Consider the following 23,384-nt stretch of genomic DNA (forward strand, 5'->3'; position numbering starts at 1 on the left):
TTTTTAAATTTTTGCATTAATATATATATTTTAGTGAATACATTAGCTAGAATGTGCACCTAATTAAGGTATATTCTCATTTTTGTACTAGATATTCACTTTACTACTAAAAGTATATTTTACAAGCTCCATTTTTTTAAAGGTCTACATTTTAAAAAATAAATGCGAATATTGTGATAATTAATGCTACGAAACATCAAAATTATTGCGAAAAAGTTTCGTCTGTAAGCATGTCGTGAGAAGGGCAACAATCGCTTTTGCTCATATGAAAAACTGCCGCGTTACATGCATCAAATATTTTTAACAGCCTCCAAGTAACAAGACTCAACACTTGATTTCATGCCATGATTTGTAATCGCCTATTTTACGGAAAGTCATACTTCAACAATCTCACTAATATTCCGTATATAAAGGTTAGTAATTTTGAGAATCCCGAATGCAAAAATGTATTACAGTACTCTCTTCTATATACACAGCAAAAGGTGTTCACGATTGTACAGAGACATTTTGCGACAGGTCTAAGTAAACGGTTTCAGCTGCACATCAGTGTTTCATAGTTCCTGATCAGCAATGTTTGAAGTCTTCTCGATGTTATATGAAAGGAGGATAAGTTTTTACGACATCGAAGTGATAATGACAAAAATTGAATAATTATTACATATCACGACTGAAATGTCGTATTGTTACGTCACATTATACGAACCGAAAGAAAGAATGGGATACATGTATGTTTGTTTCTTTTTCTCATATTATATATATATATATATATATATATATATATATATATATATATATATATATATACAGAGGAGGGGGGAAGAAGTGGTTAAAATAAACTTAAAACAAAGATATATTTTTTGTAAATGGCATTTATTTTTTGATTATGAAATATATATATGTATATTAAAGCGAGACATACAAAATAGGCATAAAAATCTTAATTTCAAATTTTATCATGTGCACTGTACGAAGATGGGCAATAACAAATGTTTCAGATAACAAAAAAGTAATACTGTGAAGTTTGGAACTAAACAAAACAGGGAATGAGGAAGACTATTTCTTATATATGATTAAGTTTCTGCTATCAATGTATATATATATATATATATACTGACATGTCTAGTTGGAAATGAAAACTTCTGATATTTTGTTATGCTTTTCTGAACAAGATCTTACAATAAACATCATCATGTATGTACAAAGTATTTTTAGTAACTTCTACGAAAAAATATGTTTATAACTTCATTTTATCTAAATAGAAAATTAAAAAGAAAATTAAAATAGAGCACGAATATACAAAATATTGTAGAAATGCACAGTAAATAGAAACCAAGAATGTCTAACGTTTCACGTCAAAATAAAACTCTCCTAACATCTAGTATTAATTTCAGAGCAGAACATGTAAGCGTTTACTTCAGGACATTTACGTATTATTAACAGGCAAAGTAAAAATTGCAATAATTTCTCTATGATTTATAAGTATTGCATGCATATGATAAAACTATAAAGCATCTTTCTATAAAATACAATAAAATACATAATACACAGCAGATGTAGAGGATTTCACAAACTTGTATACAAGTATCTATTCACATTTGATGTAATAAAATAGAAAAGCTTTTCAGGAAGTATAAAAACTTACTTTAATTTTAAAGCATGTTTTGCTATATTTTAAAAGAACAAAGCTTTTACGTCCCAATAATTGCAAATTGAATTCAAGGAATAAGATATTTGTGCATAGAAAATTTAGTCACACAATGGGACACAAAATCAGAACTCGAACAAAGTTTTATCTGTTCGTCAATTTACATTAATTTCTTCTTTATTTGCTGTACAGAATATACAGTGCTAAACAACTATCCTATCTTGGTATTTACAGTAATCATCTCTTTTTTTGAATTATATGTTCACATGAAGAAATGAATCCCTAAGCAAAATAAAGAGATTTGTGACAGATTAACAACCGTGGACGTTTCCGTTACTCCATTCATCAGGATAACCATATTTTACAAGGTCTCCAAGGTTACATTAGAAAGGATTCAATATATATTGATAACTGCATAGTTCATAGCACACAAATATTTTCTCTTTTTCTGAGGCGTCTAAATAGATTACGTCCACAAACATTAAGGTACTGTGGTTTAGGCCACTAAAATTCTCACTCGCATAACCACCTGAGGTATATTAAATATACAGTGTGTGTTCATTCCCTCCATTGCTTCATTCTCAACTATATAACTAAGAATTTCGGTGGTTGTCTTATATTTACAATATTAGTTCAAGTATTTTTAATACAAGTAAACGAAAACTATTTGTACATGAGAACATTTCTCCATTTTGAGAATTGGATTTTAACCAATTTCTCAATCGTCATCTTTGTAATTACAAAATCAGTAATGTATATGTACGTAACCAAATAAACTGGAGATTAATGTTAAATAATACAATCAGATACAATTGGCTAGAATCAATCAGTACAAAAAATATATATATATATATATATATATATATATATATATATATATATATATATATATATATATATATATATATATATAAAACAACATATGTATTGAAGTATATGCTGTAAAAAAGTATGAACGAATTCTGTCTTTCAGTATTAGCAATGATTATAAGTTTGCTTCAGGAATACAAGGCAAGGATTTAAAACGACAGAATTGAAAGTGTCCTCTTACATATAAGTACATATAAAAAATATTATTTTAAAACTTGTTACCTAAAAAACAAAAGGCATGAGTAAAAGTAACTTCAAGCAAAATTTGTTAAGTAAAATTAGAATTAATTGTTTTTTAGTTTACATTTATGCTGAATTTTAATCAAAATTTTGAAGAAAAAAAAACAAAGTTTAATTAACTTAGTCATAGAAATGTCTCACGAGAAATCCTGTAACTCAGTATAAAAGTTCATTTAAAAAATACGACTTCCACTTTTCTGTTTAATTACCAGTAAAAACTCAAAATAAATAGTGACACATCCATACATATAATGTACCAGTTTCACAGACGTTCACTATATTAAAAAAAAAGTAAATGGTTCGATTATACGAGATAGCGTCCGACTTAGGTTGGTATTCAGTTCTATGAATACAGCGTGTTCTCAATCCATTCTTCAAGAGTAAATGATGCTACGTTAGTATTTTCAGGATCTCGTTCTTTAAAAGTATCTGAAAAATAAAATCAGCAATTTTAATATACAGAATTGGCACAATTAAAAGAAGATTCTAAACATAAGTACATAAACAGATTTTGGAAAATACCAATCGTTTCTTGAAGATATATTTAATAGAACCAGATCGGCGAAAAAGTTATAACAGTCAGCACAAATTTGAAAAAACAGGGAAAGACTATGTTATAAATCGTGCATGCCCTACTCATATTTTTTAAGAGAAGTGCCTCCTGGTGTTTCTAAAACAAACATTGATAGACACCTGCCTTCTTTACAAAGCTTTTAGCAGTGCTGCCTGGTCGAAGCTAAATAACTGAAACATGCTATACTTTTGTTCTCTTTAGCTTTTCAATGTGTACAAATTTGTAAAATGGCTTAATGATTCATTGATGCTCTTTTTTTTTTTTTTTTCTAAAGCAAAAAGTAGTGATTGTTCTAGGTTCATACTGAATACTTTGAAGCAGCCAAAAGTCAAGCACTGACCAAAATAACTATGAGAAAGAACCGATTGTTTATCCATGAAGAAACATTTGTTTCCGGCTTCATAAAATCGTAGAAGTTTACAAAATCCGATAACTTTATCGACGATATATAATGTCAATATCTATGAAAACGAAAGTGTCTTTTTAATTAAATTTTCTTCTCACAACTTACATGGTAAAAGTGTCTAATGAACTTCTTCGTGCTTATGGTGGTTATACGAGCCTTCGGCGTGAATACAAATTCCTGTGGTTCGGATTCCGCGTTAGGTTGTAAGTCCGGCTAATACAGTCTCCGTGCTGAACGAAACACTAAACTCCAATTTAACAACCAATCAAAAGTTTTAAGGAAAAAGAACGAACTTGTGTACACGAGTGTACAGCCTTTGATTACAGTCTTTGTAGTTAGACCATGAAAGTCCAATAGATGATAGTGTTGATATCGTGTTTTTGTTTAGGTATAATTTCGTAACGTGTAGACTGATTAATATATTTTATCGTAGGCTGATTCACTTAGGAAGTTTGTGTCCTACCTTTCGTTTAGGTATCTAACTAAACTACTGGACTAACGAAAAAAATGGAAAAATAAAAACTTAGAAGAAAAACAACAAACTTAAAAAAAACACTAAACATTTAAAAAAATATTAACTGACTCCAAAAAAAGCGCAAAAAATTAAAAACGATTGAAAGCAAAAAATAAAAATAAAACGCTTTAAAGCAGAAAAAACAAGGCTTAAAAGCAGAAAACAATAGGGGGTTTTAAACAGAAAATAATAAAGGGCTTTAAACCAGAAAATAATTCATTAATGTTATCTATAAAAAGAATATAAGTCTATGCCATGCCAAACAAATTAAACTCTCCTAAAATTATCCAAACTAATTTTATATTAGATATTAATTTATTTTGCTTGGCTGGGATCCAAACTATATAAACTCTCATGGATAATTGAACCTAGATCTCGAGTGCAGAAGGCACGTGTGATAATGACATAGCTACGTGGAAGATGTCATAGGGTATTTACAGATAAGTAGAAGGAATTTGTGTGTTAGGTCTTGCATTACTTATGCCGGACGCTTGGATTTCAATTGTGGCTTGCCTTGGACATGATTACTTTTATTACATCATTTCTTCATTATAGTTACTTATCAATACTCAACTTCTCTTCAGTTCACAGAAAGTAATATTAAAAAGTGAAAAAGAATGAAAGAAATCGAAAAATGAAAAAAATAAAAAATCTATTGTGAAAATCATATGATTTTATGTCCTGGCATCACAAACATAATTTCACCTTTCTCCTCCTATTGTTGGTGAAACATAACTATGAACTTGAGAGTGGTTATTCGCAATAGGAGCACCAGTTCACCAGCAATGTTATACATTTTTGAAATTTATTCTTTTAATAATTTCGATTACCTCCAATGTTGATCGCTGAAGACTACAATTTAAGGAAAAGTATTCAACTTTTATTCAACTTACTTTCAATAATACTATGTTGAGAAAGAACGCAGTTCAAATACATAGACCAAATACATTAACTTCATGACTCGAGTGCAGAAATACTTGAATTACCATTATATATATATACTTAAAATAAGTCATTACACAAGACATCAAGATACGTTGTGGAGCAAAAATAGAAGTTATGATTAAAATAAAATAAAGAAAAAAATTCAACATTCTTTAAATATTGTTAACCCTCGTTCAGTATCTGACCTTTTTTGACTCAACACCACATTTGTATATAAATAAACAGTTTTAAAGCTGCCATAGTCTTCTCATGTTCCAGATATGGTTTGTGTGAACATTTTACTATAAGTAACATATTCGTGGTTATATGACCGTTCGTAGTCGTTATATGATTATATAACCATTGGTTATATGATTTACATTGTCTGATGGGGTTAGGTATTAAATTTTCAATATTATTCCTAATTTTCTTTCCAGGTAAACTTCTACAGACAAGTGATTATTTCAAAAATAAACACTCGATTACATTAGGCTGAAACTTCAACTGACATTTTCATTTATATTTTATTTATACGTACATTGTTGTAACGAATATTTAGAAAAAGACATTATATATGATTCATAATGAATAGTCATACGTTTGAAAGGAGATTCAGACTATAGGAAACTCGAAGAATTTATATTGTATAAAGTTGTATATTGTATCACATGTATTGTACCATGTGATAGTTAAACAATCGAGAGAATACACGAAAAAAAATTTTCTATACGCGAAGACAATAATTTCGAATGTGTAACAATAAGGTTAGAAAAAATGAAACAATTAACATTTTGAACAAAATGTTACCTTAGAGATACACATGTTCATGATCTCTGTCACATGAAAATAATTCATTATTGTGATTTGTTTTCTTCAAATTGTACACTGTATAGGATTTTCCTTTAAAAGTGTGTCAAAGAATGTATAGTAAAAAAAAAAAAAAAAATTCTTAAAATTAGAAGTAAACAAAGTGTCAAGAGGAATTAGATTATTATATTACAGATACATTGAGTAAGTATGTTTCCATTATAACCTTTTGTAGAAGATTTTTTATTGTTAGAAACTAAAACTGGTTTAGTTCTTTTTAAAACTAACATATGTCCCCGAAGTATTGCTGGCTTCTAATTGAAAGTGTACACAAAATGAAATAATGCTTTAATGAAAAAAAAGTAAGACAAATTCTGACCAAAGTATACACTATTCAATAAATATCGTTAGAGTTTCGTCAAAGTATCTTTGCCTTCAGCAGACATTATCTGATGAAAGATTAATGTTCGTGTGTCTGATGAAGGCAAAGATACTTTGCCGAAACTGTAACGTGGTCAGAATTTGTCTTTTCTTTTATAAAGATAGTTTGTTGAATAAGTTGGCGGAGCCATAGAGACTTCTAGACATACAAGAAAAATGTCCCACCCACCCCTCCTCGATCCGTATCAGATTCCTCCAATTTTATTCCTCGTAGTTCAGAATTTTTGTTTGTTTCACAATGTACCTAATATATCAGGCGTGAGGATAGGATCAAAGTTGTGAACACACAGGAAAGAGTTTATTAATGTTGGATAGTGATTATATTTTTATTTGTTTCAAGTTTTAATTTAAAATATTTTATGTATTCAACGTATTTAACACAAACATTTAACCAAGAGTAATCATATGTAAGTTATTAGTTAGTGTGAAACAAGGCATTAGTCCGTAAAGTATCCATGGAAAATTCTTCAAGAAGACTACTCACTAACAGTTTTTTTTATAACATTATTAGTTTAACTGTAATATAAGGGTGTTTCCGTAACATGGAGAAACTTAGTGTTGACAGACGATGACAAAAGAAGCACTGAGAACAGGAATGTCCGGAAGTGTGTCCTATCGGAGGTACAGGCCACCCAAAATTTGTTGCAGCAAAACAACTCGAAAACGAAATGCCAGATTAAGGTGAAGGGAAAGATGTGTATTATTTGTATCTGAGATTTCATTATTGTAGAAATGACTTGGAAGCAGGAACGACGCAAAGTTAGCCCCAACAGAAAATTAAAATAATTCGTACATATGAAACAATAAGTGCGTTGAGAAATTGTAAATTGTATGCAATAAAATTGTTTTGGGTAAAAAGATATCCAATACCTAAATTAAATGAGAACATGGATTTACGAAAGCATGGAGTATGGATTGGATGGGAACTGTGGCCGTGAAGAACATTGATAGGGAGATGGTGAGTAATTACGGAAGAACGAATCTGCGTTACACGCCACTCAGCCAAAATGTCTCGTGTCCAAGAATGGCCCACCAAACAATAACAGGATCATCATAGGTATTCTGCCATTGTTGGCAGATTACTTGCAACAACTGAGAAGTTCCACGGTCTTTCGCTTAACCTTCTGATGTACGGCTTTCCTGTTTTCCATCAATTGTAACCTCCTTCATCCCTTCCTTTCTTTCCTGCCACCATATCCTTTAGCATGTTCCTCATGGTACAGTTTTTCGTAGCCATTATTCGATCCAGTTTTTCCTCCTCTTTTCAATATCATATAAAATTGTTTTCTCTACCATTATTTCTAACCCTCTCTCATTTATTCCACTTGTTGCATATGTTGGTGGCCACAAGGATCAAGAATATGCTTGGAGAAGGTTTTGAAAGAAGAAATGTTGTCTGAAAGCACCTGGAAACTATCTGATCAATGAAGAATTTTGCGAAATTTTTGTCCTTTTAAAAGATTTTTTGAGGTTCAATAATTTAGTTGAATGCTGACTCTGGTAAAATATAGTAATTAGAATTTATATAATTGTGTACATTTACGATATATAGGAGTTGCTCAAAGATAGTGAAAACTTTTCGCAGCATAATTTGTTGATTTGATATTATAGTAGAATTCTTGCTGTAGAAAGGAGATTCTAGTTGATCACAAAACGTATTTTTCTAATTATTAAATTTCCGGAAGCCCTGTCTACAGATAATGCTTCTGTTTTTGTTTCACAATACTTTAAATTATTTTGTTTAATCTGGGCATTAAACACATTAGAATCAGCCCTTATCACACTAAAGCAAATATTGCGGAGAGGTTCATCAAAACCCTAAAACATTCTTAGAGAGCTTATTCGAATAACCAAAACACCTGATAAAGATATATATTCCAGAGATTCAGTTCTCTCTAAATCTTTATGAACATTCTGATCTAAAATCTGTTCAAGTGGAACTCTTTAGGACGTCCTCTAACACCCCTTTAGACACTCGCTGGCAGGTTAATAGTCCAGAATTATTTACATACGATAAATCTAAAACTTGAGAACATGCTCTCAGAAACACTGAAATTGCCTGTAATAATAGAAGGAAAGTATTATCTAAAGTGAGAGGTCTAGTCATAGTACAAGTTGAAGACTAAGTTCTCGTAAACTCATATATCGTTAACAGAGAAGACTACAAAGTCTTTGAGTGATAAATGGGATGGACCATTTATCATTAGAAGATTTCTGACTCCGAATACTGTCTGTGTCGAACCTGGATAACGACGAGAATTCTTTTGAGAATGTCCACGTAACAGATGTTGAGAAATAATTTTCGATACGACGGAATAAATAATTTTTTGAATCTGATCATATCTGATTTGAAATTATTCATAAAGAAATATTCTTAAAGATAATAGAGTTGTGTTTTAGTATAAAATTTTGAATATGAATCCGAGTTTTAAAAATCTTTGATAATGCAATTTGTGACTTGTTTTGAATCTTTACAAGGTTTTTAAGAGAAAGTTTTGAATTATTGTAATTTAGGTGTGTCATAAAATTTAATGACCATAACATTGGAAGTAAAATCAGAAGATTAAAGAGAGATTAAATTCTTAATAACTTTTAGGCTAGCCAATAATAAAAGGAAAAGCACCATGTATTTATTGGATGTAAATTTAAAATATTTGTACAAATTTTGTTTTTTGTTGTTTTACAGTATGAAGAATTGCTGTTAAGGCGAAAAATTCCTGAGAATTTTTCTTCTTTCGACCGGGGAGGTTTGTGGTATATATTGGTGGTCACAAGAAGCAATAATATGCTTGGAGAAGGTTTTGAAAAAGAAATGCTGTTTTCTTGAAGTACACGTTTTTTGAGCGAGCGAGGAAGAGAAGTAAAGAATAGCTGTACTTGTGTATTATGTAAACATTCAACGAGGTATTAATACGCCATATTTGTGACAAGTGCGTTTTCCGCATCTTCAGTTGCGAGCCAGAATTTCACCACAGTATGGAAATTTTAAAGACAGAACCTGTCAGTGCTACATATCGCGATTGAGTTCATTATTGATTAACGTGTTTGATCTGTTGCTTTGTTATCGTGGCTGCCAGCGAATTGAGAAAAGAAAAATGAAAATTTCATTTTGCTGTTATACAGTCTGCAAGTAGTGGTAAAAGAGGACTTTGTTTTCTTCTGTTGCTGTGGATAATTATCATTTTTCTTCAGTTTTGGCTGATTGTCCATTGGAAGTTCCTAGGTGTTAAGTATTGGCATAGAAGCCAGAGAAAAAAGGAGCCTGTGAGTGCATTACTACGGTAAGTAAAAGTAGTTAGAGCCTGTAGTTATATCCCGTGTCCTGTGTTTTATTTTTTACTGTTCGGTTGAGTTTTTTGGATTCAACTTTAGTTTCTTGGTTAATGGCAGAATTTGCAAATTTTTCAGCTAGTTTAACGTCCTTTTTTAAAACAATGACACTGTACTGAATTGATCTAGTATTCAGCTTGGAGATGATAATAGTTTGAAATAGTTATTTTTCTATCCCAGCGTAATTATCTAATAAATTTTCAAAATTAAACGAGATATTCGAAATACTTAAATAAACTCATTAGTTTTGACTGCCATTTGATCAATGAAGAATTTTGCGAAATTCTTGTCCTTTTAAAAGGTTTTTTGAGGTTCAATAATTTAGTTGAATTCTGACTCTGGTAAAATATAATAATCAGAATTTATATAATGTTGTACATTTACGATGTTGCTGAAAATTAGTGAAAATTTTTCACAGCATAATTTGTTGATTTGATATTATAGTAGAATTCTTGCTGTAGAAAGAAGATTCTAGTTGATCACAAAACGTATTTTTCTAATTATATAATTTCAAGTTTACTATTCATTCAATAAAATTTATAGAATTGATTTACTGCCTTTAGTGCTGAAAACTTTTTTCTATATTTCCATATATTTGAATTAATTTTGGTATTTAACTGTTAAATAGATTTGGTTTCACGAAACAATCAGGTATGAGATATTATAGGGAAGGAAATAATAGGTAATTTTCATGGCGGTTTTGGACTCCCCGTAAGCCGCCTGCTGTATTTGGTCTGCAATGCTAACATCGGTTATTTACCATTATAGATTGGCGAGTAGTTTGTGAATTGTAGTTTCCTAAGAAGCGTGGTAGCGTTGCTTCACAAGTCGACTCAGCTAATTGTATCCATTCTTCTCCACAGTCAATTTCGAAAGTTTCCAGTTGGTTTTCATTACTTTTGATGTAATGTTCTTGTTTCTTCCCCATACAGAACAATACTACAGACGAAGCATTTTATGATTTTTTTCTCAACTCTTTATTCAAGATCCGATCCCAACAAAAAATTCCATTGCATGCGCTTAAAAGTTTTTTTCAGACTTGTTTGTCCTAAAGGCTAATTTCGCCATTTCTATCCTTGTTTTTATTTCACATTCGCACTTCATATCATCACTAATCATATTACCCAAGTATCGAAAACTAGTCACCTGTTCTATTTTCTTCCCTCCTACTTCTATATTTGTTATAGACCTCTTCGTTTCAGTCCCCACAGCTTTTGACTTACTAACATTTATTTTCAACCCATGTTCTTCACAAAACTTAAGGTTTCTACTATTTTATTGATTTTCTATTGAGATTCCGCAACAGACATCATATCTGCGAACTGTATACACCTAATCATTCTACCTCCTACCGAAATGTAGTCTTCATTAGGTAGGCTCTTTTTCACTATCTCTTCTACATAAATATTAAATAATATTCGCGAAAAGACAGCATCGCTGTCAAACTTTCCTTCTAATTACACTCTCCTTTATCATTTCTTCCTTTATTACAACACTTGTTCGTTCATATATAGGTTTCTTACGATTCTTTAATCTTTCCATTCCAACCCAACCTTCTTTAGAACTCCCAACAATAATTCCCATTTTATGCAGTCAAAAGCCTTTTCTAGATCAATAAATAGAGCATACACATCTTTCCCTTTTAACATAAACATTTCACTGATTACCCTTAATAATCCACTTGCATGTCTTGTGCCCTTAACTCTCCTGAACCCAAACTGCACTTCCTCTACTTTGTCATTTGTTCTTCTGTAGAAGCTTCTGTTCAGAAGTCGAAGCAAAATTTTTGTTGCAAGAGATATGAAATTAATAGTTCTATAATCTTCACATCTCTTTAGGTTCGATTTCTTTCTTGACCATTGGTATCATGATCACCTTCAGGAAATCTTTTGGCCACTCAGTTTCATATATTTCATTGCATAGCACAGTCGGAACAATTCTTTTTTGCCCTTGTTTCACATATTCTGTGAATTCGATTGCTTTATTATCTAATCCCGGTTGCCTTTTCATGTCTAATCTCAGATATAGCGGTTTCAAACTCGTTCTGAAGAGTACCAAACCCTTTCTCATTATCGTGTACTTCATTTTTTACCTCAACACACAGGTCACACGGTCTATATTGTATCCCTACTCTCATAGGTCCTGAACATAATCTTTAAATCATCTTACGACTTCACTTTTCTCGTTTATTACCTTCCCATTCTTAATTTATACTGCATTCGTAATACCTCTTGTTTCCTCTGACGCTCTATAGATTTCAATTCCGTGTACATTTCCTAATTTTCCAACTCTTTCTAATTATTCTGTGTCCTCACGTTTTCTTTTGTGAAACTCTTCCTTTGCTCTATCTGTTTCCCTTCGTAACTAGTTTAACTTCCTGTACATTTTTCTGTTCTCTTCTGTACCAACATGTTTCCATGCTCTCCTTTCCCTCATTTTCTGCAACATTAACTGAAAATAAAAAGCCGGATTCTGGTCTAGTCAAAGGAAGTACGTATGCAGTTTTTGTAGTTTTCCCATGAAATTAAAAGTACTGTTTTCTCGTCTCGTTTTGTAGATGTTGTAGAAAAGTCTCGTGTGTGATACTAGCCTCTTAGGTTTTTGGTTTCGTTGCGTTTCGCAAGAGTTGTTTCTCGTCTCTGTGAGCTTTAGAGCGAAATATGTGTATAACAGCTTCATTCTATAGCAGTAAACAAGTTTTCTTATTGAAACAAGGCAAATACACAAAGAGCCAGGAAGCACTCAGTAGATGAACTGCCAGTCGGAACTAATTATAGGAAGAATATAATCCACCCGTTCTACAACAATAGTGCAGTTTGTGGAAGTCACTTACCTACCGTATCGGCTACCACTTGCTTCTGAATGTTTCTTACACGAGGTTGCGAAGGCTTGTTGGCAGTCATCTTATTAGAACTGACAGACTGATTTACTGCAGTTATTCCGTGTGTCGTTTGTGTGACAGTAAGTACTTTAGAAGTGCAATAAGGATTGTAGTTGATGAATTTGCATATATGGTGTTCACCTATAGAAGAGTTAAGAGTTAATGGAAACTGTCATGAAGCAGCTACTTTATATCGTGAAAGATTCCCACAAAGAAGATGTCTGAAGGATTTCACGTTTCCGCACTTGTTAAAGCGTTTGCGGAAACGGGGCATTTCCGACAACAACTACACGACCACGGAAGACGATGAAATACCAGGACTACCGCCTTCGAAGAAGTGCTTGATCGTGTGGAGGAACAGCCTTCGACAAGTACGAAAACCATAGCACATGAAATGAGTGTGGCAAACAGTATTACATGGAAAGTACTACATAAACAACAGTTGCATCCCTACCATCCACAAAGTGTACAAACTCTGAGTCGACTTGACTTCAACTCTCACGCCGCATTTTGTGAATGGCTAGTGTAGTGCTGTGTGGCCGATCCCCAGTTTCATGCCTCTGTATTGTTCACCAATGAAGCCTGTTTTACTCAAGACTCTGTATTTGATAATTGCAATAGTTAATATGGGCAGAAAACATATCGGCATGCATCGTTGGTGACCACTCAATAAGTCCCTATTTTCTTCTCCACTTAACTGCCCCAATGAATGCGGTGTCTCTGCAGCATGTCTCCAGAATTAATAAGTTTCGCTTGGTGTTCGTCAGCTTCGTATGTATCTAGATGTAAAGGAGATGTTAAAAAAATAAGAGTAATAGTGTATAACAGATGGCAATAAGTGACTTTAGATGTGTTGCCTTTAGATGATTTGCGATAGATGTCAGTTTAGCTAGTAGTGTGTCAGCGAACTTTCTATTATGCTGCCATCTATAAGAAGTACCGTGAGTGATTACAACCGATTGCTCGGCGTACTGAAACATCGGTAAGCTATCTGTTAACATCTAAAAATTCTTGCTGTTATGTGCCGCAGTGGATTACTTTATTATGTGATATTTAGTGAAATACTCAGTGAAGTAATACACAAAGGTTTGTATAGTTGTGAGGAGCTATGGAGAATAAGGACATGACCGTATGTAGAAACATTGGATTTTAGTAGTATTTTATTTTGTATTTTTATTCTTTAGTTAATATTTTCTTCTATATGACATTTAAGTTACTTTCCACATAAGGTCGTTTTCTTATTGCCCATATGTTTCCATATGCCCCTTAGAAGGGAGTAAATTTGCTGTTTTGGACAAACCTATTCGAAATTAGTAACCTTCAATTGGCAATACTTAAGTAATTTTCCACTTTGTGCGGCGTTAAACGGGAATTGTATAACAGCATCCTTTTAACAAACTTAACCTTTCGGTTGTTATGTTTAGTGTTATTATTTATATATGTATATCTGTTGAATTATTTCTTCTTGGTTGTTATAATAAATTGTTATTCAATCGAAAGGCAACTTTCTATCCATTTCCTGGTTCGTGCAATACGATTCTATTCATATCGCCCAATCTAACCACTATATCTCTCGTGTTGCATGTATTTATGAGAGACCGTTACACTAGATCAAACTTTACTGGATAGGTAGATCTGACGAGGAGGTCCTGCTTTGTGGCCAGCTCATTCACTAGATCCCATCCCTCTGGATATCTTCCTGTAGGGTTACCTCAAAAGCCTTGTCTATGAAACTCTCGTCGAGAACGAAAAGAATTCCTTGTACAAATCTTTCCTGCCGATCAGAACGGCACAAAGGATATTTAAGCGTGTACGACAAAACTTTCTATGATGCTGAGAACGTCATTTAGAACATCTACTGTGAATCTGTAAGTACATTACTTATTGTGTACTAACTGTTTTACATTATGAAGTTTAATGGTCGCTGTCTTTAGGGAGTACCTAGCTAGGTTATGTCAATCTTCCGAAAATATTCCATCTTCTTTGCTTACGATACCTATGGCATCAAACAGCTAACTTCCTTGGTCGATGAGTTTATTTTCCCTTCTTACGAAAGTAATCATGCATGTTAATCGAGTAACATTGCATAAAGCTGGTCAAATTAAAGATTTAGGCATAGCCTTTGACAGATATATAAAATATAACTATCATATTAATGGCATAGTCCAAGGAACTAGAAGAATAATAGGATTTATTTTTAAACAATGACCTGATATTAAAAATGTCAACCTATAAGATACTTGTAAGATCAAGATTAGAGTTTGCTGGAGTTGTTTGGAATAACATACGTGCAACGTTGGTAAACAAAATTAAGTCAGTCCAAAACATTTTATTAGGCTATTACGTTGTATATTAATTACGTATCACATAATTCTGAACACTTTAATAAGTTTTGGAGATCACAAGCATTAAATGATAGGAGAAAACTTATTGAAAAAGATTTTAATCAGAAAATATTAGACGATATCATTGTAAATATTGCCTACATAATATAGGTGTAAGGGTGCCAATATATAATATGAGAAATGGGACATTAGTTCCTTCAAATCCGAAATCTGTAATTTTAAGGAGAATGGCCAATTCTTTTAATGAGAATTTTTAATCGGAGCAAAAAGCATAAATTTTAAACTTTGAGGAGCATTATTGTAGTATTTTTGACAATATTTCTATTTTTAAACACAAATCTTTGGTATTAATTTTGACAAAGAATTTTGTTGAATCCCATACTATTTTAATTTATATGATGTTTCAATAGGTAATATACACATATTTTAGGTTACATTATATGCAATTATGTGTATTTTGTCTGATAAAGTGCTGTATTTTTGCCATTACGCTGTTCATGGCAAAAAAAATAGAAGTAATAATAGAAGAAGAAGAAGAGAAGTAGTAGTAGTAGTAGTAGTAGTAGAAGAAGAAGAAAAGTAGTAGTAGTAGTAGTAGAAGAAGAAGAAAAGTAGTAGTAGTAGCAGCAGCAGAAGAAGAAAAGTAGTAGTAGTAGCAGCAGCAGAAGAAAAGTAGTAGTAGTAGCAGCAGCAGAAGAAGAAAAGTAGTAGTAGTAGCAGCAGCAGAAGAAGAAAAGTAGTAGTAGTAGCAGCAGCAGAAGAAGAAAAGTAGTAGTAGTAGCAGCAGCAGAAGAAGAAAAGTAGTAGTAGTAGCAGCAGCAGAAGAAGAAAAGTAGTAGTAGTAGCAGCAGCAGAAGAAGAAAAGTAGTAGTAGTAGCAGCAGCAGAAGAAGAAAAGTAGTAGTAGTAGCAGCAGCAGAAGAAGAAAAGTAGTAGTAGTAGCAGCAGCAGAAGAAGAAAAGTAGTAGTAGTAGCAGCAGCAGAAGAAGAGAAGTAGTAGTAGTAGTAGCAGAAGAAGAAGAAGAGAAGTAGTAGTAGTAGTAGCAGAAGAAGAAGAAGAGAAGTAGTAGTAGTAGTAGCAGAAGAAGAAGAGAAGTAGTAGTAGTAGTAGCAGAAGAAGAAGAGAAGTAGTAGTAGTAGCAGAAGAAGATAAGTAGTAGAAGAAGAAGAGAAGTAGTAGTAGTAGCAGAAGAAGAGAAGTAGTAGTAGTAGTAGCAGAAGAAGAGAAGTAGTAGTAGTAGTAGCAGAAGAAGAGAAGTAGTAGTAGTAGTAGCAGAAGAAGAGAAGTAGTAGTAGTAGTAGCAGAAGAAGAGAAGTAGTAGTAGTAGTAGCAGCAGAAGAGAAGTAGTAGTAGTAGCAGCAGAAGAGAAGTAGTAGTAGTAGTAGCAGAAGAAGAAGAAGAGAAGTAGTAGTAGTAGTAGTAGCAGAAGAAGAAGAGAAGTAGTAGTAGTAGTAGTAGTAGTAGTAGCAGCAGAAGAGAAGTAGTAGTAGTAGTAGTAGTAGTAGTAGCAGAAGAAGAAGAGAAGTAGTAGTAGTAGTAGTAGTAGCAGAAGAAGAGTAGTAGTAGTAGTAGTAGCAGAAGAAGAGAAGTAGTAGTAGTAGTAGCAGAAGAAGAGAAGTAGTAGTAGTAGTAGCAGCAGCAGAAGAAGAGAAGTAGTAGTAGTAGTAGTAGTAGCAGAAGAGAAGTAGTAGTAGTAGCAGCAGAAGAAGAGAAGTAGTAGTAGTAGTAGCAGAAGAAGAAGAAGAGAAGTAGTAGTAGTAGTAGTAGCAGAAGAAGAAGAGAAGTAGTAGTAGTAGTAGTAGTAGTAGTAGTAGCAGCAGAAGAGAAGTAGTAGTAGTAGTAGTAGTAGCAGAAGAAGAAGAGAAGTAGTAGTAGTAGTAGTAGTAGCAGAAGAAGAGTAGTAGTAGTAGTAGTAGCAGAAGAAGAGAAGTAGTAGTAGTAGTAGCAGAAGAAGAGAAGTAGTAGTAGTAGTAGCAGCAGCAGAAGAAGAGAAGTAGTAGTAGTAGTAGCAGCAGCAGAAGAAGAAGAGAAGTAGTAGTAGTAGTAGCAGAAGAAGAAGAGAAGTAGTAGTAGTAGTAGCAGCAGAAGAAGAGAAGTAGTAGTAGCAGAAGAAGAAGAAGAGAAGTAGTAGTAGCAGAAGAAGAAGAAGAGAAGTAGTAGTAGCAGAAGAAGAAGAAGAGAAGTAGTAGTAGCAGAAGAAGAAGAAGAGAAGTAGTAGTAGCAGAAGAAGAAGAAGAGAAGTAGTAGTAGCAGAAGAAGAAGAAGAGAAGTAGTAGTAGCAGAAGAAGAAGAAGAGAAGTAGTAGTAGCAGAAGAAGAGAAGTAGTAGCACAAAAAGAAGTAGTAGTAGCACAAAAAGTAGTAGTAGCAGAAGATGTAGAAATAGCAGAGGTGATGGTGGCGGTCTCAAACTGAACCGCATTAACATTTTATTTTTTATTTTTTATTTTATTTTATTTTTTATTTATTTATTTATTTATTTTTTGTTATAAATACCGTATATACAACAGGAATAAACCATTGTCAGACCTCAATTATCCCAAAATGTATTATATTCAGTATTTTCCTTTGGTTTTAAATTGAAATGAACTAATATCTTATCTAACTTACCTATCATTGTCTTAAGTTTGACAGCGCACATAATGAAATCATCAAAGGACATAGTCCCGTCTTTATTACCATACCGATGGGCTAGAATATTCAATATGTGATTATTCATCTTGTAGCCAGCTGACTGAAGAGCTTGACGGAGTTCAAAGGCACTGAGCTGCCCGGTTCCATCTTTGGCATACATTGCAAAAACATTCTGAAATAAAAACAGTTGAATATTAACTGCAGCATTTTTTCTTTATCTTCGTGAGACTATAAACTAAAGCATATTCTCCACGTGTATTGAATACATTTAACAGGATTGCAAAGGGACTATCCGATTTGCCATAAGAGTCAGATTGTCACGTGACCAGGTCAAAAGTCACGTTGCGTGCTAAATCGAGTCTGGAGATTCCAAATACAGATGTGAGATATTTCAAGCATGTAACCTCTGTGTGGGGCGCCTGGATAATTCGAAGAAGATTGATATACTTTATTATTAATTTTATTCAAACAACGACTTATGAGAGTGTCCTATCCATATTTACCTTACGGGCTATACACCCGTTTTTAAGCTCTTCACTATGTCTTTGCAATAAGCTTTCAATTAGCCATTTTCTTATTGTAGTTTCCGAAATATGTGGACGACTTCATTTTTTCACTGATTTTCCATTCACTTGAATGTTCATGTTTCGTGATTTTTATTACGTTCCATTTATTTTACGAAAATTTATTTTTCGAATGTAGATTTTTTTTTCTGTATTTAGGCTGATTTTCAGCCATCTCCCTCTTTTGGTTTTGAGATACCTGGACGAATTATTTGTTTTTCATTCATTTTCCATTGATATTAATATTTCGTACTTTTCTGATTATCTTCCATCCACTTTAGGACAATTTGCTTTTGGAATATAGAATCTACATAATCTCTTCTACATTTGATCTGAATTTCAGCCATTTCCCCTAAAGACTGTTCACATCATTGCAACCGGATAGTCCCTTCATACAATTTAAAACTAAGAAAGCGAAGATACGATATCTGATTTATATTCCATAAGTCAAGTAATTACATACATTTAATATAGTTACATATTCCAGATATACCTATTATTACTTGTTTAATTTTTATGTAAATAACTGCAATAGTTTTGTATTTTTGTCTTTACAAGAACTGCAAATTAATTTATTTCAAAATTTTCATATGTAATTCTTTTAGTCTAATAACGTCTACAAATTGTACGGACACTATATCAGTTATGTGAATATGTTTTCTAAAATGTAATAAATCAAGCCTGCTATGTCTGACATTTTTCATTATTATACTTTAATATATTTATTGTATACAAAGTAACAGGAAACATGCCATCAGAATGTGATATCAGAACGTATACTTACTTTACACTGTTTTGTATTTTCATGTTACATCATTAGCTATGCTTATTGATGTATTCCTAAAATTTAGCTGAGTTGTAACTACTCTCATATATGCTATCTGAATTTATAACTGTATCAACGTTATATAACCCATGGAACATTTTATTCAATCCTCGTATATATGGAGAAGATTCTTGAAATTAAAACTTCTGCCAATCGCAATTCTTGGAAGTGCTGCTAGGGGCTTCAACTGAGCATATATGTACTGGAACAACAGCTAGGAGCCTCAACTATATGTTATTTACTCCCCAAAGGGTGCCTCTGACTTCGAGCAAGCCCAACGCTTCTCGTTAGACCAAATTCGGTAAGGAATTTGTGCGTAGCATTCTCTCATCCTCCCACACACGACTTGTCGTCCGAAATGTAAATTCAATTGACTCAATGTGCATAATTACCTATTAGTGATCAATTTCTGATGCAGTGGTATATATAAATGCATTAATCATGTTATAAAATAGTGTTAAAACCTCTCCATCAATGTATGTAAGGATTATACTTTCCAAAAATATGACGTTCCAGTGGGAATAAATTAAGCAGAAGCTTATATCCTTCCACGCTCGCAGGAGTAGCCGCGCTCAATTTTGCGCTAGCAGTTGCCAGCAAGAAGAGGAAGTGTTAAATCATAAAAACTACAAGCTCGTTTGTAATACTTCGAACTTCAATATCAAATACTAAAACGAGTTAAATGCTGATATCATATTAGTGACTGTGAAAATGTGCACTATACAAAAAGGGAGAAAAACAGTTGCTACAACCTAAATTAACTACCGTGTAACTGCTTCGAATCGGAAGAAATTGATCGCAGTGAATTTTCGTACTTCGTGCCCGCGCGCGAAGTTTTCGTTAAACGTGAAAATAGGGTCCACTAGTTAAAATAGAAAAAAGTATAGTTTACTACGTAAAATACATAAGTAATTAGTGCATCTCAACCATGTGAAGTGCTTGATTCATCCAACAAAATGTGTGTTTGTGAAAGTAATATTTTATTTTTGTGATACAAAGTTCGTATAATACAATCATTGTGTGTGAATTAACGTAAGATTTAGTACAGGTAAGGATGTGTTGTGTCCATGTTGGTGTATATTTAATATTACTAATGTCTTACTGTCTACTCAGTGAAATGCTGGGAGATATTTTTTCCCAAACCAAACACTAGGTGCTCTTGTTAATGTTAAGGTGAGCCTGGTATTTTCTCTCCTCTTGGCTATATGAGACTCATATTGAACCAAGCCGAAGGTTATGTAGAACTCTTTTCGAGGAGCACAGGTTCACAATCAGATATGCACCTTGAATCCCGAGTCATTACAGTACTGGACCTACCGTACGTCGTTATCAATGGCACCCGTCCAAAAGACATGTAGAATCGAACCAAGAACTGTCGTATCTTGGGCGTGCTAACTCAAGGACGTACTGAAAATGTGCCCATCACTGTTATATCTATGGCTATGTCCTTTCAGAGAAACACCATAAGTTATATCTATGGCTATGCTCTTCCAGGGACGTACCGCTGTTATATCCATGTCGCCCTTTCTCAGGAATATACTAGACTCGAATTCGTTACCGTTAGATCTATGGCGCCCTAACGAACAGGGACACATAATCGAACCCCGGACATGTTATATTTATGGCGCTCGAACAGGGACGATACAGGAACCGAACCGTACAGTTACAGATTGCGTCCTAACAAGGACGTACAGGATCAAACTTCGTACAGTAATATTTGCTCATCTTGCGACCAGAAATGTCTAGGAACCGAACCCTGTACAGTTATATTTGGCCCCTAATGAACAGAAACTATACATGAACCGAACAATACAGTTACAAATTCTATCAATAGAAGTTTGGCTGTATATTTGCTGGACTATTACCTTGCTTTCTTTACAAGGCTTTGTCCTTTTAAACAGTAGGAAGGATGCAATAACAGTAAAGATTTAAGATTTGAATTAGGTAAAGACTATGTAAACTGACACTTCCTATGGGATATTTAAGGAATAAATAAATATAAAATACAGTGAAACCTGTCTTTAGCGGAATCGAGCGGGACTTGCAAAAATTTCCGTTAAAGTCAGGTTTCCGCTTAGTGGAGGTAGACCTTTCCTTTCTTTTTTTTTTTTAAATACATGCTTATAAAGGGGCATACTGAGAAAATATATTGCTGTACGTACATTGTTCTATTACAGTACTTCTTTCTTCTACGAATAAATACACAAAAAAATTAAAATGAATACAAAATATGATATGCACACGTTTTCTTTATTTTTCCAATAGCCAAGCAGGGTTCTCTGTGTACATTGCTGCTTCACTTTCCGCATACACTTTAGCCTGAGAAATCATACTAAGTGAATCAGAATCATTTTTCCGTAAGGCAAATTTTTGCTGTTCCTTTAAACTTCTGAGAGCATTTTGATATGTATTTATTCTACACTCTTCTTGGAACTCGGTATCGTATTCCTCTTCTTCCTCTATCTCGTTTTCTTCTTTCCGACATTCCTTATGATTCTTGATTAAGTTGCGAGGATTAAGGACAAATTGTGGGGGTGAATATGAGTAGTGGCTGGGGAAGTTCAACACTGTCCAGAAATATTTAACAAAAGAACGAACATTTTATCGCAAACAGTGTAATGTATGTGTCTCACAGAATGTCTAAACATCTAAACGCTGTAGTCCGGAACTCATAATTTTCCGTTAAATGTTTATTTTTCTTTCCGTTGTCCGCGTAACACAGTTTCCGCTTAATGAAGGGGCTTTTACATGTTATGTTCTCCAAAATTCATGGGACCGTGAAATATTTCCGTTTAAGACAGTTTTCCGTTTAATAAAGGGTCCGTTGAAGACAGGTTTTACTGTACTAAAAATAAACGAGCAGTAGTAAGACAGCATATTATGGTAAGTTGTTTTTTACCTTGACAATTCAAAATAAGGGGAAACCATTATTTCAAAATACAAGGTTTGCTCGGGTTGGTTAGTGATTCATGCGAAGATCCATAACTCAAGCAGAGGTAGCTAAGTAAACTGAAGGAAGTGAAACTTGAATTCAATTGATATCCCACCTTCGGGTATGGCATGAAAAATAACTCTTATACATAGTAACAATATTTTATATACAGTACAGTATTAGTTTAACTTATACGTGCTGCATCAAATGGAAAATACGTTAAAACAACAATGAGAAAAACAATTGTTTACCTTCCATGTTCGAACAGCAGTCCAAAGAGTTTTAAATTCTTCGAAGCCCAATTTTCCTGACCTATCAGCATCCATCATAGCTATCATACTGCGACAGACATCCTTCGAGAAGCCTTCAAATTTTCTTTCTGCAGACAAGTAACGCATGTCATTTTAGTAATTGAGTGAAGAAGCAAATTTAACATTTATATTGAATGATGCCTGATTCAAGTACCAGCTAAATATTGAAAATATAAAATATTGTATACAACTACTATAATTTAACCAAAATATATAGTAAGTTCACAAAATTCACTAGTACACAAAATTTTGATTAAAGTCATAACACGCTTTTGGCAATATTGAAAGATATTCACATTATAAGAATAGTACAAACAATAGGCAAATCCACAGCATAGCAGTTACACATTTGCTAATAATTTACCACCAAATAAGCAAGCAATTTACTATTATCTTTAACTGTGTATAACTTAGATAACCCACCGTAAATTGTCTTCATAATTACTCAGTACAAGCCAATTTGAATATCTGACCAAATAGGTAGGAAGGAATATATTACAAGGTGAAGCAGGTAAGGATAAGGATGGAGAAGTTTCTGGAAAACAAAAGTAAATGGTTGAAAGTTATATTTACATTATCTGCATAGAAATTATTTTTATAGTAAAATATAAGGAATAAAAAATTTTCACGTCCCAAGTATTGAAAGGTTAACAGGAAACTGATATTTCCTCTGACATCATCAGATAATCATAGATTAAAAAAAAGGGAAAAAAGTGAATGTGACGGTAGCCTTTGTATATAGGGAAGCAACCAAGCTGTGTATGAAATAAGTAACAAGTGAAGGTGGAGCAGCCGAGTGTCATCACGTTCTTCAGCTCAAAGTGTCTAATTTCTTCTATGAAGTATTAAATCATAATAAATTTATACAGATGCTATAAAACACATCAAAATAGACATGAATACGCATGAATAAAACTAGAACTACACTTCAAGATACTAATGGATATTATACACTTAAAAACTTATCTGTAAAGGATCTAAAAATTTGTAGAAAGCTACGAACTTTTTCGTCGAACCACTGAAAACTTCAGTGTGATACAAAAGCTAAAGCTCTTTAAATCTATCACAACGGGAAGTTGCCTCTAAGAGATAAAAGGAAAAATGTATACAAAGTATGTAAATTCTCAATACACGAGATACAA

At 33.1% G+C, this 23,384-nt stretch overlaps 1 protein-coding gene across 1 annotated transcript in view; it reads right to left on the reverse strand.

The window, feature by feature from the left end:
* Positions 1-851: 851 nt before the first annotated feature.
* LOC145660642 (calpain-A-like) overlaps positions 852-23,384 on the reverse strand; it is a 32,185-nt gene continuing 9,652 nt past the window's right edge. The window contains exons 2-4 of the mRNA XM_081725937.1: positions 22,183-22,310; positions 17,587-17,782; positions 852-3,184 (exon numbers count right to left, since the gene is read on the reverse strand). Of these exons, the coding sequence (XP_081582063.1) occupies positions 3,099-3,184; positions 17,587-17,782; positions 22,183-22,269 (369 nt within the window). The 5' untranslated portion in view covers positions 22,270-22,310 and the 3' untranslated portion in view covers positions 852-3,098. The remainder of the gene's footprint in view (positions 3,185-17,586; positions 17,783-22,182; positions 22,311-23,384) is intronic.

This window comes from Thermobia domestica, chromosome 9 (genome assembly GCF_964235325.1).
Source record: "Thermobia domestica chromosome 9, izTheDome1.hap1.1, whole genome shotgun sequence".
Classification (NCBI taxonomy): Eukaryota; Metazoa; Arthropoda; class Insecta; order Zygentoma; family Lepismatidae; genus Thermobia; species Thermobia domestica.